This window comes from Acanthaster planci, linkage group LG10 (assembly GCF_054643075.1).
Source record: "Acanthaster planci isolate LZ-2023a linkage group LG10, COTS_SCS, whole genome shotgun sequence".
Taxonomy (NCBI): Eukaryota; Metazoa; Echinodermata; class Asteroidea; order Valvatida; family Acanthasteridae; genus Acanthaster; species Acanthaster planci.
In genome coordinates, this window is record NC_141786.1 from 4,762,672 (window position 1) to 4,782,471 (window position 19,800).

General features: G+C 41.8%; 1 protein-coding gene across 1 annotated transcript in view; it reads left to right on the forward strand.

Annotated features, from left to right (window-relative positions):
- Positions 1-2,647: 2,647 nt before the first annotated feature.
- The window catches only part of LOC110988809 (short transient receptor potential channel 4-like), a 59,328-nt gene continuing 42,175 nt past the window's right edge, over positions 2,648-19,800 (forward strand). Inside the window, exons 1-5 of the mRNA XM_022252674.2 lie at positions 2,648-3,119; positions 9,924-10,042; positions 10,885-10,995; positions 11,537-11,833; positions 18,599-18,709. Coding sequence (XP_022108366.1) covers positions 2,942-3,119; positions 9,924-10,042; positions 10,885-10,995; positions 11,537-11,833; positions 18,599-18,709 — 816 coding nt within the window. The 5' untranslated portion in view covers positions 2,648-2,941. The remainder of the gene's footprint in view (positions 3,120-9,923; positions 10,043-10,884; positions 10,996-11,536; positions 11,834-18,598; positions 18,710-19,800) is intronic.

Here is a 19,800-nt window from a genome sequence, read left to right on the forward strand (position 1 = left end):
AAAAATGTTGGCAAAAAATGTGTTAAGTCTTGCGCGGAGCGACTGTATCCAAGTAATGGGTCAGAGCTCAGTGCAAAAGTTTTATAATGTCAACCACCATCGGCCGAGGCCATAGCTAGTGACCCGTGATAGCGTTACAGTGGGTATCGGAATCGTCTATAGACCGTTTACTAACTTTGCCCTGTCAGTTGGTGTTTCTTCTAAATAATGTGTATTGTAGACATCCAACATTATTACAAAAAACTCCTCTTCAGTGAAAAATTGTCTTGTGACGGCCCACAATCTGGCAAGGACTGACAACGGACTAGAAATCAAAATGGTGAAGATATTTTTCATTTAGCACTTTTTATTTTTATGAATTTTAAATCTATAGATCTTTGGGAGTGGGCCAAGTCATGCGCATTTTTGTAGTTATACCTAACTTCCGGTTCATTATTTACAAAGACGGATTTTTCGGTGTTTCAAATAAGAAAATGAAATCAGTCAATAGCATTGGTGAAGGGACACGTATCTTGTAACTTTTACAGTGCATTAAAGGTTCAGAGGGATTTGAACGAGTTGTGCGACAGTAGAATTGAAACAAGATTTTAAACGCAGCGAATTGAAAAGTCCCCTGAATAACTTTTTGAAGGGAAACAAAGTTGGCCCTTTTTTCTGATAACCACTGGAAAACGGATTGAAACAGAAACGGGGCTGGCAGGAGTTCCATTTCCGCCTACTCCTCGCCGGGGAAATTATCTACGTAGCAAATGTTAAAGCAAACAAAATTTACTGTAGAACATTTTCAGAGTGCCTTAACACTAAGACGCTTTCGTGGTGTGTTACAAATCGATGCAAGTTTATTTTTATCTCGAAGAGAAACATTAATTCAAAGACTAACTTTAGAGGAAATCTCGGATCCCATTGTTGTCACACCGGAATGCTTGTGTTTCATCAAGTACCCCCTCTGTAGATACAATAATGAAAGGTCAGCGCCTCGCTGGATCGCACGCTCCAGACCTGCTGCAGTAATTTAATGACGGCTGACCTTTTGTCGAGACGATCGATGCGATAGGCATTGCCTATTCTTAACGAAAATACACTAACCGAATCCTTGACAGGAGACCTTGCATCTGTAAGAATAAAGCCAACTTAGTTTGATTTCGTAAAATCATTTCATACGTCTATAAAAATACAGCACAATATGCAACTGTGGAAACGGAGAAATAAGACGTTTTACTTTCTAAAGAACAAAGCGTGGAAGAGAACGTATAAAAAAAAAAACACACAACGGCAACTATAACTCTGTGGAACCAGAACGTTGATGGCTGGTGGCGCACTTCCAGAAGCCCTTGAATTGCAAAAATAAGGTGCAATTATTCAACAGTTGCGATTGTTTCTAGATAATGTTTTGCAAACTCACCTCCAAAACAAAAAGCCTTTGTAGAAATGGTAACCGGGGTATTAATTTCTCAAAAATGTAAATTGTATTTATTTTAATTGTTGCAAGAAACAATGATCTTTCAATTTCGGAAATTAGGGGCTTCCCTTTCATATGGTTCACAGAAACAAATTAAGCTTGCGACGTCACCTGCATTTAAGGATTCTTTATTCTTTTGATGTAGCAAGCTCACATCCGCTAGACTGGCTGTGCAAAAGTGGAACCAATATGCAAAAGAAAATTTAAAATTAGTATTTTTGTCGAAATTTGATTTATAGGCCTACGTGCCCAACAATTGTTGATGCTGGCAAGGGTACCCCGGCCTAAAACAACGAAATGGGTTTTCGTTGATTTCGGTCAATTTGTAATATATTTCAGAACACCCCCCCCCCCCCCGTTTGGTCACAGGATTGTGGAGGTTGCCGGAGCAAACGATTCCCAAAGAATCGGAACGCAGATGTATTGCGAGCCGACATGCCTTAAGAGCGAAGCTAAACGGTGGTTTAAGGTATATTTATCGTTTGTTCTCAATTTTGGCTGTTGGGGAGTATTGTTATTATCACCAAAAACTGGGTGAAGATCCTTCCCTTCGGTCAAACTTAGGAATTAACGCCCATGCCGTATTAAACCGGATGCACTGGTACAACGTTGCTCGTAACTTCAAATACATGATAAAGTAGTGACAAACTAATCGATGTCTGCAGAATCTGGCAGTCCACTGTCCCCGACAACAAAGGAAGAATCTTTTTCGATCCGATTCCTTGGGTTTATTTCGTTCTGCTACGACCAGCCATTCGCAAAAAATCCTTCAAGCCACAGCGATCAAAAATATTGTTACAGGTGATACTAATTGTTATTTGCTTTATATTTTATAACTACATTTCCAGCCCGAGTTTGAAGGTTTTCTAAAGCATGCCTTGAACAAGCAGGTTCTGCTTCATTACCTATCTCTGAAGTCTTTTTGGTCCGTTTTCTCATATTTACCAAATGATGGAAAAAAAACCTTGAAAATGTTTACCAAGAGTGAATCCATTGCACAAAATCTGAATCGATCCGCTCACTGTACTGCAGTCATTGATGCCTTCCCGTTGTTCTGGCTCAGTGACAGCTGCTCCTTTCCTTGTCATTAAAGTTTGTCAGTATACACATTGGTGGCGAATACCACCAGAGCACAGGAGAGTTTCATTTTGCCACTCGTCTCCTGTCGTACTGTGAAAGTAACCAGTCGTCCGTATTTAATGCCGTATCAGCAGGAAACGGGAAACAAACCACTGAAGAGCAGTGGCCCGTGTCCTGGTTTGGGTAGATGCGTTGAATGCAAGGTACACTGGTTACACTAGTATGGTGCACATGCAAATCCACTTTTAAAAAGCCGACAGAAGCGTGTTGAATGGGCACATATACGGCAGTGTAGTCGCGCACAATGGCTAATAAATACCTAGCGAGGAAATTCAGTGAATCCACGTCGAGGTGAAAAAAACAACCGCCAGCCATCACTTTACCGGGGAAACAGGAGCAAAGATGGCGACGGTCAACCCGATCAGCCAGGAAGAGAGGTTTCTGACGGCGGTACGGGACGGCGATGTGAGTTACGTGGAGCAAGTGTTGGAATCTAAGCATGAGACCGGCCTGGATATCAACCAGAGCGATCGGAACGGCAAGTCTGCGCTCACACTGGCCGTGTTACAGGGAAACCTACGTGAGTATATAGCGGACGGAGGTGGTTTTGTCACCCTCCAAACTTTGCTGGTGTGATGGTACATTTTGGGTTCGACCATTTCCATTCTTTACTTTGAAAACAGCTTATTGAAGGCATGTAGGAAATTGCTGTGCGACTAATTCATTCTCCACTGTTGTTGGTCTGCTTCTTGATGAGAAACTTGAAGTATGGCAAATACCGTAAAGAAAAAAAGTGGAGGCAGGATGCTACTTTTTATTTTCAAATGCCTGTGGCAGAGTAGCTTTATTATTCGAAACCACCATTAACCCAGTTCAACGTGGATATCAAAATGAATTAATTAAAAGTGGCTTGCAGGTATAAGCCAAAGTGTGCTTACATATATATGCAAACTCCTGAGTCTTATTTATCCTCTAGGATGGAAGTTACTTACAGAAGGGTCTTATAGTAACTGAGCCTTGTACGAAAAGGCGCGTGATGGACTGCATTAGAAAACGTGATCATTAGGACTACAAGAGAACTGTCTGAAACTTGAAACGCGGCAGAACAGACTGGACCTCAGTGAATATTGGGACAATTTGCTGAGTTGCTCGCAATATTCCTGACATGTCTTTGACATACCGGACAAAGTTGTTCGTGACTGTGTTCATAGCGGTCGATTTGCGCAGAACATGATAACAAACAACATGAACAGCAGATGAAGAATCTCCACACGACACCGCGTATTTTCATCAAGTTGCCTTGTTAAAGGCTGCAGGCACTTTCAAGTCGCGTGTCTAATCAAAAGGGTTGGAAATAGCGTATGCAGCAAGGTATGAGACGGAGAGAACCTCCCTGCTTTGTGTTGGTCATTGTCTCGCAGGAATCTGGGGAATTCCTTTCAGACATCTTGGGGGGATGTGTTAAGTAACAATAGTCTGGAATGTGTATAGGGATTGGACATGTTGGGGGGGTACCCCTCGGTCTCATTTCTTGCTGGGTGTAGGAAATAGAGAAATTGAGCAGCTTGTTGGGTCATATGAAAAGTACAAAAAGTTTGAGTACTGTTTAGCAGATATCACAGCGCCCCCGTATAGTTCAGCGAGAGCCTGCTTCTTGGAGAAGGCCACCCGTTTGCCCAGACTTAGGCCTACGTGTAATTCTTGGGTATGTTTTATGCTCTTCAGAACTTCACAACCAAACCAGCCATCTCAGTTAGGTATCTGTTTACCACAGTCAATAGATATGTATTAGATGGAATGTATCCACGAGATTTCTCAATTCTGGACATATACACTTATTTTCCTGAAGTTGTTGAATTTATGACAGTTTTGAGGGAACAATCTGGTTTTTTTTTGCGTTTGCATGTGTCAGCAAAGGTGCTTTTTCATTTCACTTCGTTTATTATTTGTCAAGGCATAAACAAATAGAAAACGTACAAGACAACGATGCAACTGCAATGGCAAGAGCCTTGATGGATTACCAAATGCAAACTTAATCCCAATCGAGTGGCTCTCCAAATGTTACCATGCTACAAAAACAGTTTAAATACCGGATCTATAGAAATATGCACAACTAGAAAAGTGGAGTAAAAACAATGGCCACCCACCATGTCACATCTTTACAGAGAATCGAAAAAACCTACATCTGAAACAACAGGCCCAAGCCTTACAAACAATCACCCAGGAAAATGAAAAAGAAAAAAAAATAAAAGTGAATAACAACAGTAATTGCAGAAAGATGTGGAATGGTTCCTGCTCATTCTAAACACAAAAAAGTCATGAGAAATACATGAGAACATTAATTTAAGAATAAGATATAATTAAATACAATTCTGTCGTAGCTATAAATAAGTATAATCTTTAATAGGAAGAAATTGAAGTAGATGATGGTGTTTGCATGATCAATTTGTATCGATTTGTATTGATCTTTTGCTGAATGATATTAGGCCTATCAACAGTTGGTGATCACGTCGGTGAAAAAAAAATTACTTAACGTTTTCCGACGCTATTCCGTCCAAAACATGTAGTCTGCAAAGGAAACATGAATGCTGCTTTACAAAATATGGATTACCTACTAATGGAAAATAATATTAACTGAAGGTATGTGAGTTCGTTCCAGTGAATAGTATATACGTGTAATGGATTCTGAGTTTATGTGAGTCATGCACTTAAACCTGATAACCTGCGTCTTGCACCGCCACCTACCTGTAAGAATCAACAGCAATTTGCGTACTTCACTTGTATGGGTAATCCCTACCCATACAAGTGAAGTACGTGAATTGCTGTTAGCACGCAAGGACACGTCACGCTTGTGGCCTCAACTGAATGGAAGGCTCCTCCAAGAAATCACCTTTTAACAATGAAGCAATGTCATGATTGACCCCCCCCTGCTTTATTGCAAAGTTGAATTGTTGATGGTGGCGTGGAGTTCAGGATAAGTCAGGTTTTCCCAAGGCTTTGCGGGGAGTTGGGTTGGCGACGTAGTAATCTTTCATCGCCTTTCAACCCTGCGGCCCAGTTTTGATTCCCGACTCGGTCCACATGTGGATTGGGCTTACAGTTCCAACCTGATTCTGAGGGTTTTACCCAGAAATTTCTTTTCTGGGGTTTTCCTCCCACCTCTAAAACTGTAACTGCTTCTTATTGTCTCCTCTCCACAGATGTGGGTAGGTGTTAGGTCGTTTGGCGGCTGCCTGAGCCGCCCTTGTATGGCATCGGTTCGACCACGTTTAATGTCCTCATTGCACGCGCATTTGAACATAATCTGTATGAAATTTGCACTTTATAGACGAATAAATTATTATAAGTTGCATGTAGTCTCTTTAGCCGTACAGTGGAGCTTGCTGTTGTAACGATTAACGCCGCTGTTTTCCATGGACAGTCGCCACCTCCAGCGATCTTGCTTTCTTTTTAATTCAAGTTACAGTTAGATGTATTTCTGCCGGGGTTATTTTGTTAAACCTGTCAGTTACGTCGAGCACACAGCCTTTTGTCCAAGTCTGTGACGTGGGGCTGAATGACTACTTGCGACGTGTTAGTCGTGGACTTGTGACAAGTTGCGGGCCAGTGTTTGTTTGTAGGGTTTTTTTTTTGCTTTTGCTTATTTTGTGGAGTTTATCAGGCATCGATCTTTTGTACAAAGTCGTTTCCGCTATTGTCACATTGGCGCTTTTTAAATTCGGTCTGAGATATATTGATACTCATTTCTTATAAAGAAAAATTACCCCCGACCTTCTCAATCATGGCAAAAGCTAAAATCCAATGGCGGTGTCTACCTCGCACCAAATTGGACAGAATTAATCATTGTAACTGCATGTACTTATGAGAAACGGAGGCCATTGAAAAAAATTCATCGGTCGCCAGCCCTGCAGCCTCGGAAATATTAATCAGTCACGGCCTTTGATTGATAATGCGGTAGTGAATGGAACGCGACGGTGATGTAGTTCAAGGGAGCGGTGCGCTTTTTGCGGGAGGTGGTGATGACTTCACAACTGCGGGAACTGTTCTGTTTTTTGGAGTACGTGCTAGCCCGTCGCTCCGCACGTGCCAAGATATGTTTACCGTGGCGGCTTCATGCCGACGAAGGGGCCAAATTCCGCCATCATGTGTCCATGATTGTTGATCCTGGGCAATATGGAATACTACGGGGCACCTTCTGAAAACAGACGCAATTTTACACACAAGTTAGTGCCCAAAACAATATGTAAACTGGCAAAGGGGGGGCTAAGCTGGGAGTTCATATAAGGAAACAAACAATTTGATTTGGTGAGAGTCCAAAGTTCGCTAAACTACAGTATATAGGGCTATCTGTATTAACATTAATCATCCAGATGAAAGGTTGAAACATGGTGTTATACATCCATTCATTTACCTGTCCTTATATGAGGGAACATTTGAAGTGCAGGAATTGGCAGTAAATTGACTGCGAAGTGTCGCCTTTAGGGACTCTGATTTGGAGTGATTGTCAAGTGTCGCCTGTCACTGCACGAAGCTTAATTGTGTCGTGGCTACGGCTTGTTAGCTCACAACTCTATGGTAAGTGGCTCCATCCACAACCGTAGACTCGTGTGTGATTCCAAGCCGCAGCCATTGTCAGACCCAGCCTCAGTGGCTACATTGTAAAAACTGGTGTTAAAATCAACACTTTTCGGTGTTATCAGGTGACACCATAGGTGTTACTTTAACACCGCTGGTGTTACTTTGCACACCTATAAGTGTTACAATACACTGAAGGGTGTTAAAAATAACACCAACAGTTTTAACACCGAAGGAAAATGTTGGTGTAGTCCTCTGATAACACCCGGGGTGTTAAATTTAACACTCCAGTTTTTGCAGTGCTATAGTGTTGGAGGGGGCTGGCCTCACCAACAGAAAAAAAAATGAAAAAGTGTTCTTTTTGATTGGCAACTCAATGCGTGTAATAAATGGTTTCCTTGCACCAAAATCGTGTGTCACACTATGTAAATTTACCACAAATATTGAACTTTACACGTCTGTAACTTGTTTCCAAGAATAACATGTTGTCTTCCTGAATTATTCCCCTTTATCTAAATAACTTCAATGAGCTTTTCTGAACCGAGGCTTTAATTTCGTCTCGCTCTGTTGAATTTACAACGGAATACCACGCGTGTATATAACCGAAAGCTATACCCGCATCTCTCATATTTATCTCAGTTTGAAACAAGAACTCAATATGGTAATTGAATCAATAGGGTCTTGTATTTGAAACACTTAGATCAAAATAGTCCTGACATAATGCCCTCAAATGAGGTGGACAATGAAGTGAAATTGATTAAGGTTCCTTGCTGAATATGTTGACGAGATCACAGATCAGCTGGACATTTTAAATTGATTAGACACCGGAAGCATATAAACTTAAGTACAAGAATGAAAGGGTAGTATTATTTTAGACCAAGCTGAACATAGTTGGGAAAAAAGGTAAAGAAAACAAAAACACTCTGTGGTGTTAAAATAACCGTGTGGGGAATATTGTTGGACTAGTGGTTTGTCACACTGTAAGTTTATGGTAATTTTGACAAGTCTGGTTTTTAGGAATGGGATCGTCTTCACAAGCCCACAAACTTGTCTTTAATGTGCGTCTAACCCGGCCGGTGCAGGCCAGTGCGTTTGTTCCATAGGATATGAACATAGGACGTTTCCCTAGAGGAGAAAACAACTGCCCTGCAACATGTCTGTCACGCAAATCCTCTATAGGCCGTAGTTTGAGCTACAAAGCAGATCCAAGTCTGGCCTTACTTTGCTCTGTAAGATATAACGGCTGATATCGAGTCCACAAGGTGAAGGTTCGCACATCTCGTCATGGACGTGCTTGGCTTCATGCATCGGACTATCGTGTTTACTACTCTCGCATTTTTATTGTTAATACCGTTCGACGAACCATGAAAATTGGGGGGGGGGGAGTCATTTAGCCAACCTGAACATGGGCTGCCAAGGTGAAAACTCAGGTTTCTGCAGCATACACACTTGATTATTTTTCCCGACCCTGTCTAGTGGATTTGGTTGTGCTGATTTTCACATCATTATGTTATCACCGGCGGCGGAGTTTTGCGCGGGGTCCTAGTTTAATACCACCGAGCGATTTTACTTTCGATAAGGAAATGAATTTGTTGAGCGACGCCTGTTCGGGGTCAATTGATAAGAGCAATGACACTAGACCAAAGAACTTTACATTAGGACAATGAAAGCTAGATTGACGTATGGCTTTGCAATAAAAACGATGAAAACCAGTGTGGCGGTCACAGCTGTCTCCCGGTCTCAGTGGTCCCCCCCTGAATAAACGGACATTAAATGGACGACTTTCCTCCTGTTGTGCGCAGAGATGGCATGACGTATTTTTACCATATTTGGTAAGGGGGACCCCTGAGACCGGGCGACAGCTGAGACCGCCACACCGGGATAATGATGGTATATCGTACAGTAATATTAAGTGGTTTACTTTGAATTAAAGGCGCCTTTCCATATGCACGTCAACACTTGTGCCAAGCGTTGCGTATCCGTCAAAATCGCTCCTGGGGCGATTTTGAAGGCCCTACGTAACGCACACTTGTGTTATGTTAATGGAGCCGATTTTGGTGTCCGCGAAAGTGAAACGCACGGACGCATCTTGTACGCAACGCACCCCCAAAAAAGTATACCGAGAGGTGCCTTTAGACTACGTGCAGTTCAAAGAGCAAGTAACAGGCGGACAGTGTCACATGGGCCTTATAAATGGGATACCAATCCTTCCACAAGTTGTCGTGACCTAAGATGCCATCAGTGCGGTGCCATCTTACTCCGCAACGAGTGCTTATGGGTGAACGTGCGCGTGCGCACGTCCGCCGTGAGAAGCTACCTGTCTGCATGAGTCTCTACGTTATACCCAGCAAGAAATGAGACCGAGGGGTACCCCCCCCAACATGTCCAATCCCTATACACATTCCAGACTATTGTTACTTAACACATCCCCCCCAAGATGTCTGAAAGGAATTCCCCAGATTCCTGCGAGACAATGACCAACACAAAGCAGGGGGGTTCTCTCCGTCTCATACCTTACTGCATATGCTCTGCGTGGTTGACTGGTTAGTGTGGATGGGATGATTTTTACGAATGCCATTACACCCCAAGCGCCATTTCAAATGCATTACTCTAAACACCATGTGCCAGAGTATGAAAGGCTGCATCTGAATCTCTTGTCTAGAACTAGGTCTTTGCTCCATTGGAAATGCGTGAGGACACGTAAACAATAGGCCTAGCCGTAGCTCTGGAAGCCCGTTTCGGACACGGCCAAAGACTGTGTTTCGTTTCAGTCCATTAATGGAACATTCCGACCTTTCCTTCCACGCAGTTATTATCAAACTGCTCCTGAGCCATGGCACACGACTAGGAGACGCCCTCTTGCGGGCAGTGGATACCCAGTTCTTGGACGCCGTGCAGCTAATATGCAAGCACTCGGAATCTCTCGAGGTAAGACGAGTGAATAATAAAAAAAAAACACTGGAGGGAGGATGGGGGGGGTACTCGGCACTGGAAAGTTGCCGAGCAGCGCACTCAAGGTCTTCATCTAGAATTTTCCTTGGTCATTAATGTTCATTAAGTGACATTTTCATTAGTATCCAGCTATGTGAAACATCAATTATGTCACCTTGGACAGGCCACCCCTCTATTCTTGGATCATAGCCAAATGAGATGTAAAGTTTCACAAGAAGCGTCCACTAATTCTCCCTAATAACCCCCACTGCCGCCGAGTGATGTCATAATGTTCAAGTTAATGGCACTAATTCACAAGTTGATTGAGAAAACCCGTGGGCGCATGATTGACGAAGCATTAGAGAAAATTCAGCAGCCAAAATAATGTTGAAGGAACTGTTTTTTCCTTTTGTGTTTTTGCTTGCATTGAGCAGTTTTCCAATCAAAACGCGCCTTTATAATGTAAAAGAGTTCACAGCAACTGTTAAGTTTCATTGGGCATAATTTTTGAAGGCTGTGGAGTAGCACTTGAGACATGTGACTCATGACGTCTTATTCCGGTTTGCCATCATTTAGCGATTTGTACAGTCCCCAGTTTAGAAATGACCCAAGAAAAATGGAAAAAAATAAATACATATAGCCTACGCTGACAATTTTTCCTAAAAATGGTCGCGCATGTTGGCACCACTTTTGTTTACAAAAATCCTTTCATGATATTGCATATAGACGACACACAGCGATATTTTTGTTTCAAATGTTACATTTAGCTTTCCATGAAGTTTAATTAAACAGTTTAATTGCCCAATTATGCAAGATAATTTTAACTCTTCACATTGCAGCCCGAGGAGAGAAAAGCTGTGATTGGTTGTCATCCGGAAAACGACGATTTCCACCCTGACCTAACTCCAATAGTGCTGGCTGCACACCACAACAACTACTTGATTCTAAAGGTAAAGGTGGTGATGGTGGGTGTGGTGAGGAATAGGGTGGTAACGTTAACTTGAGTTGTAGTGTTGTTGTGAGCGTTGGTGGTAACACTGGCATTGTGCAGGTGCTGCATGGTTCAGTGGAGAAATTGCAGGAACGATAATGCCTTTATGTTGATAACCCGTGCAGTGCCTTTAAAGTGGAAATGATGATGTGAACGTTGGAGTCCTGAAATTGGTTTTGTCTCTATTCCCGAATCTGTTCTATGAGTGTGCGTGTTATAAGCAAGACATGGTCGAATTCGAAACAAATGTGCAAAATGACCCGGCTGTTGTCTTCAAATCCTGAATATTCATTTTCCACGCAAATCGCCACAAGATGACATGAGCGATGAGATTTACTGTGACATTCTGAACAGTGACGTGCATATTCGTTTGTGTTTTTTTGGGGGCCAAAAGGTTGCGAACCAAGTCCAGGTTCATCGTCATAACGCTTAACTGAATAGAAATTTTAGGTATTGGCGATATAGGAGAACTATACGGGACTTTTCTGGACATCTTTTAGACGCTACTTAAATACGGTGCGGTGATCCCCGACCCCGACTCGTCGGATTTTCAGCGCACCGAGAAACATACCCTACAGCGCTCGGTGGGCACTTTGAATGTTTACCGCGCCTTGTCCAGCGGCTACTACATCTCCCTGACCGCCCCTGACCCCATTGGCCACGCCTTCACCCTCTCCAGCAAGCTGGGGGAGATGAGTAACCAGGAGTATGAGTTCCGCGCCGAGTACACGGAGCTTTCCGAGTCGGTGGAGCAGTACGCTGCCGACATTCTCGCCCAGGCACGTGACTCAGACGAGGTAAGGTAACTTCTCACTTTTATCTGTGAGCAGATTAGTTCTCCGCGGTTCAAGGGCATAACATCAACGCACAATACGCCGAAGACCTTTGTACTGGTTGATCTACAACTGATACCAATTTGCTTCTAGGGTAGGAATTGTTCCTGTCGTGTCAGAACCTTGTTACTCAGGCCAGGTCGTCGGGAATTAATCCTTGTATTCTTTGCCAACTTTGCCTTTCATCGAGAAAAGACGATGTTGCAGTGAAGTGCCTTGCCCACGGACACAACTGACCACAAGCCACACACATAGCACGAGAGGTGGTCTGTGGCTTCCTGCAGCTTTGCGCTCATGAATCTTCATTCTTTGAAAATTATTGAAACAATTCTCCTTGGAAATGCTCAGCCTAATGAGGAGATGTGTGACCAAACAATTTCACTTCTCACGCTCGACGGACGAGTCTTTTTCCCCTCGTCGACAAAACAAACCACAAGTCAATTTAATAGTTTGAAAATTGCTTTTAAATTCACATCTATACGGGAGCGTGTAAGGGCCACTTGCAAAATTTTTTTTTGAGTTACAATCTTGCCGCAACAAGTTATTATCTCGCCTGGAAAAATATTTCTGCCAGTGGCCCTGATACACTTCCGTACATTTGCTATGGTGAAATCAATTAAATGTGATTTAGTTTGCGGTTCAGTGCTGGAGATCTTCTGAGAAACATCATCGATCGAGAGCAGTCACATCCATCGGGGAGGCATTTTTCGGAGACATCTTGATTTTTATTTAGTGTTCGTGACATTGAGAGGGAACAAAATCGTAGGCGAACACACCAAGCAACTAACAGACCTTCCCCTTTTGCAGTTTATCGATTTCGGCTCGAAACGAGGTCAAGTTTATATTTTGCATCGCAAACAATGAAAAGGATCGGGGAGGGACATTGAGATTATGTGGTTGTGCGAAAAAGTCCTCCGTCCAACCATCATGAAATCCAGTCCTCTGTCTTGATTGTCAGTGTTCTTTTATCATATTTGCATTTGCCGTCAATTATCCCTGTGTTTACTGTAAGAGCCTGCGCTTTAAGCAATGGGGCCTGTGTTGATTGTTCATACATTATGATCTTGCCTGCATAGAAATCTGTCACGCGGAATCAACTGGCCTGCGATAACAACGACAAATTCACTTTTCCTTTGGATATCTATTATCGTCGGCAACTGATGCAACTCTTTTCGTACGTTAAATACCTAATATGCTGTTCATTTTCAACTTATTTTAGGGAGCTGAGATTGATAAGGAAGCTTATTTTAAATCGTCTGTAACGAATGTTTTGAAATGGAGATCAGTGGACTCCTCCAACCAGTAGGTTCATGCATATACGTAAGATACACTGATATCATTATGCATGAGATGAGACATTATACCCGATCGCCGCACTAACAAGCCACTTTCTTTCTCCAAAATGGACACCTGTAATTTGGATTCTGAGGGTTTTATATCTCCAAAGGCTAGTTGAGTACACAACATTGTCAACACTGCACCACTGAGGGTTGCTTAGAGTACATTATTATGATTACAAAGTCGGTATGTAGTGCATTGAAATAGTCATTGATACTTGAGGTTGCGGAATGCTCATGCGCTGCCTAATACGCAGGAATGTTTTGAGTAATACATGTAGTTGACAACTGGGAGGGCATTTTGGCGATGAAACAGGAATGTTGGATGGACAAGGAGGAATAAAAAAAAAGGTCTGGCCAATAAGCCTTTTGCGAGTTCAATTTGAATAAAATCTGGTACACTGAGTTCTTTAAATTCACGTGAACATAACAATTGGCATTCTCCTTACTAAAGCCACTGTTGCTATACCTCGTGATTCGGGCAAGCTTTTCCTTAGTTACCAAGAGACGCCTTGCAACAATACACTGTTTTCAATGGAAAAGAAGGGCACAAAGGAACCACTCCATTCCAGAGATGGTGGTCGCTAAGCAAAAGCTTGCTCCGAATCACGAGGCATAGCAACAGTGTATTTAGTCTGGGGAATTCAAGTTGATATGTTTGTGTGCAATCAGATAACTCAGTGTACCAGATTTTATTCAAATTTATCTCGCAAATGGCTTATTGCCTCGTCAAGGATAAATTATAATCGCTTGAAGATCATGGCCAGAATATCGATTCTCTAAGATCAACTTGATTACCCGAAAGTAACAACCAGGAAGTGCTTTCTCGGTACACCGTGATAGTATTGGTGCAGCGTAATCTACGTTTTCTGCATCTGCGACAAACCTCAAGGTCATGGATCGCTGATGGCGGGGCAGACGGGACGCTAGGTCTATAGCTGCTGCGTCATGTGCCTGTACATTATCTCATGCTTATGTGCCTCCATGCACTTGTCTGAATCATCAATCATCGTATTTTACGGGATGTTTACGAGGATGCTCCCGGGCGGTAGTGTTGAAGGCAGTCATCGATTCTACGAGCATGTACTCGATGGGAGAAAATTCCTTACCATTAGGCTGCGACTGGAGAGCAGAGTTGCTAACATCGGCCTTGCCTCTGATGAATAAACTTTGTAGCCATAAATCACTCCCTTCAGAATGAGTCCATTCAGTCCATTTAAAGCGATGGAAACCTTGGTATTCTGATGTAAAGAGACCTTCGTTTTACTGCATCAGTGCCGTCTGCGTCTCGGTGTACTGAAAAAGCACCCATGGGTGGTTTAGTTACTATCGGTTAAACAAGTGTGTTGGGGAGGGGCATCGTTCAAAACTTCTGTCCATGATCTTCAAGCGTAACAGAACAAATAAATCAAATTAAATTGACCCTTGACGAGGCGACTGGCCTTGCCATTTGATGTCAACACGCACAAGGCAAAATTAAAACCTACATGTAAGTCGCCAAACGATCAAGTATGCAGACGCTTACGGTGCTGCAGTACGTACGCATTGTCTGATGCTCTTGTAGCTCTACCTCGAAATTTTTTCTCCGCCTCGTCAATCATCATCATAGTGCACAGGATTTTAACGAGGATACTCCCGCTGAAGGCAGTCGTCGATTTTACGAGCATGTACTCAATGAGGGAAAATGCTCCCGAAAAATGCCAACATTATGGTTGTTAAAGGCCTCTGCATCGATTTGTAGGGTGATAGTTCGGCAAGCTAGAAGGGTTACACATTGCCAATGTCGTCCGTAGCTCTGGTGGAAAAATGTTGAAGCCACAAATAAGTCCATTCACAATGATGGTTGGTCAGCGACAACACCGTAGTTCGTCAATGTCTCACACAATCGCTTTTGATAAATAAACCCCACTTGTTGTCCCTGTCAAAGTTTTTTCTAACACATTTTTGCGGTTTCTTAATGGCAACTACACGTGTGTCGGCTTGCTACTTGAAGTCTTGCAAATACAGAAAAAGAAGCGCAACCGTTTGCTCAGTTAAAATTTTCAATGATTCTATTCATATTTTCGCTGACTTTTTATGCTGCTTTTGTTGCAATCTTTTTTATGTGTCCAACTGCATCGTTGAACATTGAACGTTGGTGGAAATAATCCTTTGTAGGATAGAAAATGTAATCATTCTTAAACGCTATAGACCTGTAGGCTTTCTCGATTGGTTTGCATTGTGTGCTATGCACCGCCAGGTTCCAATCCCAAAGTATTTGGCCGACAAAGTATCACATTATGTATGCACGGTGATTCATCAATGTCAAGAATAAATTTAGACGGGAAAGTACGCTTCGTAACTGGCCAAGAAAAAGTACCGGAAATTGTCAAAAGACTCGAGAAGTTTGTCTTTGTGCTGGTTTTGACATTTACGATGATATTTTTGACATTCATGATGTCTAGTACCCAACCTCGCACAAAGGCATACTCTCATCCAAATAAGTTTGTTATTTGCTTTTTATACTACACTTGTTAATATTGGGATCTGATCTGGTACGTGTGAGATGTTTAATCTCCTACGAACATAAAATTGCCCTCCCCCGGCGAATCAATCAATTGGGAGTGGATTTCAATCTCTCACTTTTCATTTGGAGCTTTGTTATCGCACAGCAGGGACGATAAAACCGCGAAATAAAGTCAGGTTGCCACAAGCTTATTTTCTCTCTTTTCCAATCACCAAGATTCGCTTGAATCCCCCAGAGGTTCAATTGTTTGTCTCCGGTCCCGGTTTCTGGACATACCTGTGTCAATATTTTTCCTCATGTCTGACGGCAAATTGCTTCGATGTATTCCCCGAGATCGGTTCCCCGTGCTCGACCAAGACTGCACGTGGAAGACAGCCGCAGGCGCCACGACTCCTTGCTTCCGAATACAGGACTCTGTAAAACAACTCACACCAACAACGTTAATCCTATAGACGGATTAATATCAATCAAGTTAACTCCTCCTTCAGTATTGCTCTTTTGCGGAACGCCTCTATAGTCTTGAACATATCGCCAGGATAGTGAAATCAGTTATCGCGTGCACCATCGGGATAACATCGCACAACTCGCTTATCAAAATAGGTTACTTGCAGAAAAATTCACACCTTTACTTACGTGTAAAGGGAGAATTGTTTCTGCCTCCCACTGGAAATTAACCCGTTGCTTTGCAAACTGCAAGCTCACCGACAAGCTACGAAACTTACGGACTGTTTCTCTGCTAAAAGGCACTCTCTGTTGAATTGCACGTTATAAACCGATTGTGCCCTCGAAGTCGAAGTATTTGTACCCACTAACATGGCGTCCTCCCATAGCAGTGTGTTGTAAGTGTTGTTTACCAAAAATAAAGCTGAGTTTCGCATTGCATCCAGCGCATCAGTAGTCTGTGTACTTGACCGTACTTTACAATATATCGATCGTCTGAGCATTTTGAGAAGTTAATGACACAAGTAAATATATTGTAGACATTTTCAAAACCTATTTTTCTTGCCATGTTCTCATTCACATTCACATCACATGTAACGACGATGCTAATCTGCATTATTTTCAATCTGTTTTTTTCTTTGTCTATAAATCCAAGTAGATCCTATTGTTTTGTTAATAATTTTCTAATTAAATCTAGGGCCTTTTAACAATGCCAGTGAAGTTCGAATGTTTTTTTTTCTGTAAGAGATTTACAAACTAATCCAAACAGAATATCCTGTGCATTGTATTTGTAATGTATCGATATACCTCGAATGTAGCATCCTTGTACTGAGTGGTGAGACAAATATTACTCCAATACCAAATCTTGGATATGCTCCCAATGTCAATGCATTGTTTTTCCCTTTAGTAATTTAAATGATACAGAGTTTTCAAAGCTAAGCAGCTATGTCCCCACTCTAGAGCCCGCTGATTGCATTGACAGTAACGATTTAGTGTACACTGATATGCCCAGTCTTTCAACCAATGATGTTGATGACCTGAACATTCAATATACATGTAGATTGAATACAAATTGCAGGTATGCCTGTGTTACAGACTGCCAAGATGTTGCTGACAATAATGCATTGAACCTGAAAATACTGCATGTTGACATTAGAAATTTATCTGAAACCGTCGACAGTTTCAATACTCTTCGCTCATTAAATGAGTTCTGTATCATTGGCTTGACTGAAAAGTTGTTGAAGAAAACATCTCTAGCAAGGTTCGCTTTACCGGGTTATACTTAACTGACAGTTAACATTGAATATAAACGGGAGGTGGCGTAGCACGTTATGTTAAAAGTGGAATCAGTTTTGAAATAATGAAGGACTTTAGCAATTGTCCTTCCTTAATGGAATCTTTATTAATTGAAATAAATAAACCTGCAACAAAAATACGGAATAGTTGGAGTTACTTATACCCCCGCTCACAGCTCATAAGGATTTCATGAATGAAATAAAATGCTCTCACAAATTTCTTTTGACGATATAACCCGTACAGTCTGTAGCGATTTTAATAGAAATCCATTGGATCTAAACAATAATTACAAGACTTTCTGGAACCCATGTAATCATGTTATTCATTTGTACCATTAATTGACAAACCCTCCAGAATTACCACAAAATCAGCAAATCTAATCGATAATATATTCCCTGACATAATGCCCACACCCAAATCTGTGATGTTAATCTCCGATGTATAAAAGTGAACAAGTGCCAGTATGTACATGCACGACAGTACCAACTCTTCATAACCTTTAAGAAGTCCTTTGCAACCCACCCGATATGACTCGACAAACTAAATGGAAAGCTTTCTCGCCGATATTTTCTCACCAAAGTCTTAGTTTTGTCTTATGCCTAAAGGCGTTTTCCATATGTACATGTACCGGTACATTATTCGAACCGTTCCGTATTGGCATCCATTCGCCGCATTACACTTTGGTATGATTTGAGTGAGCACTCGCGGCATGGCAGCTTACGCATAATAATTACAGAGTTAAGGCGCGCTGAAAACGTGCGTATGAAAAAAACCCTCAAAAGAGCAGATTTAAGGAATTTGACATATTGAACGTCTACAGACTAGTAGCAAGATTGTGTTAATTGCCAAACAGTTTTTAGATATAATAATGCAGTTAATGAGATTCATGGTTAGTCCATCTGTTTAGTTTTGGAAGCAAACGAAGCAATTATTGTGGCCGTTAAAATCCAATGCACTTGACTCCCATTGAGTTCTATTCCTTGGCATTATCGATGGAAAGCTTATGTGTAATATTCCCCAAATTTTACCCGCAAGAAAATTATATGTTAATTCCGCTATGTCGACCTCAGTCCCGTCAAAAGTTTTTTCTTGCAGAATTAAGAGAGTTGAATTGAATCAAATCTGTTCTTCATATGTTTGGTCCCGCAGTTGACCAGCATTTTGACCCACAACCATAGCGTGCAACCCAGCGATGAGAACAATGCCAAAGAAATAGCGCTCTTCAAAGTCTTCCATGCGATCAGTTGTGAACAGAAAAAGGTGAGTTTTTTGTTCAATTTTTTTAGGGTTCGTTTGTCGTGTTTTGAAAGCGTGATTATGACTAAACGATTGCTTTTACAGACAAAGATAAGGGTAAACATGGTGGAGATTACAGGACCTAGAAATTCACTCGCTGATTACACTTGAAAAAGAGCACAGAATCCGTTTGATGAAACGCATTGGCGATGAGTGAACGTGTCAGTCAGCGTGCACTGACGACGATTAAAGTTGATTATATTTCTGGTTTTCCACTTTGGAATTCGATGGAAAAAATTAAACGTAATATTTTTCAAACAGACCAAATTGTTTTGTCTTTCTTTGAACAATCTCGTCTGTAGCTGCCCAATGCAATAAATCGTGTTTAGGTTAATGAGAACAGTCGTGGTTGTACCATTATTTAAATGACTACATGGGCTTGATGTCCTCTTTTCCAGCTAAAAGTGATCGCAAGCCGCGCAGAATCATCACTTTTTAGCATCTTTTTATTTGAAAGTTTGATATTACACTTCAACCATTATTATAATGTAAACAGCATGCAATTTAATAGCATTATATTACAATTGATAAATCTGTCTTTAGCCTTCACTGTAGAGTTGAGGTGAGGTGCTTGCTTACAATAATGAGATGGGGTAGCAAATTATTAGGTTTCGAAATAGTTTCTCGTAGAGCTGTCATGAGAGTCGATATGAGAGAGTCAGAATGGAAGAGATCGAGTAGGAAGTTGTTTTTCTGATCTGCCATCTGTCCAAGTGTGCTGAAATTCCATGAACCGATTTTAACTGTTAATGCAAACTCAACGAGGAAACGCTGATGATTTGGTTACCTTTTCCTTTCTTCCTGACCCCACTCTAGATGCTATGAATACTTCAAGAATATCTCAGGAATATTAATATTTCGTGATGGCACACAGGCCACCTGGATAGTTACGTGCCGTTAGTGCAGCCTTGCTGCTGTGTATGTACATCATTATAGTGCGCGCCCTGCTTCACGCGCATTACCGTGTCCTGTTTCAGTGGGCGGGGATGATTTAATGCTGTTGTCATGTAGTCCGTAGAGTGTCGTCACGCAATTTCCTTTCTCCAAACTTCTAG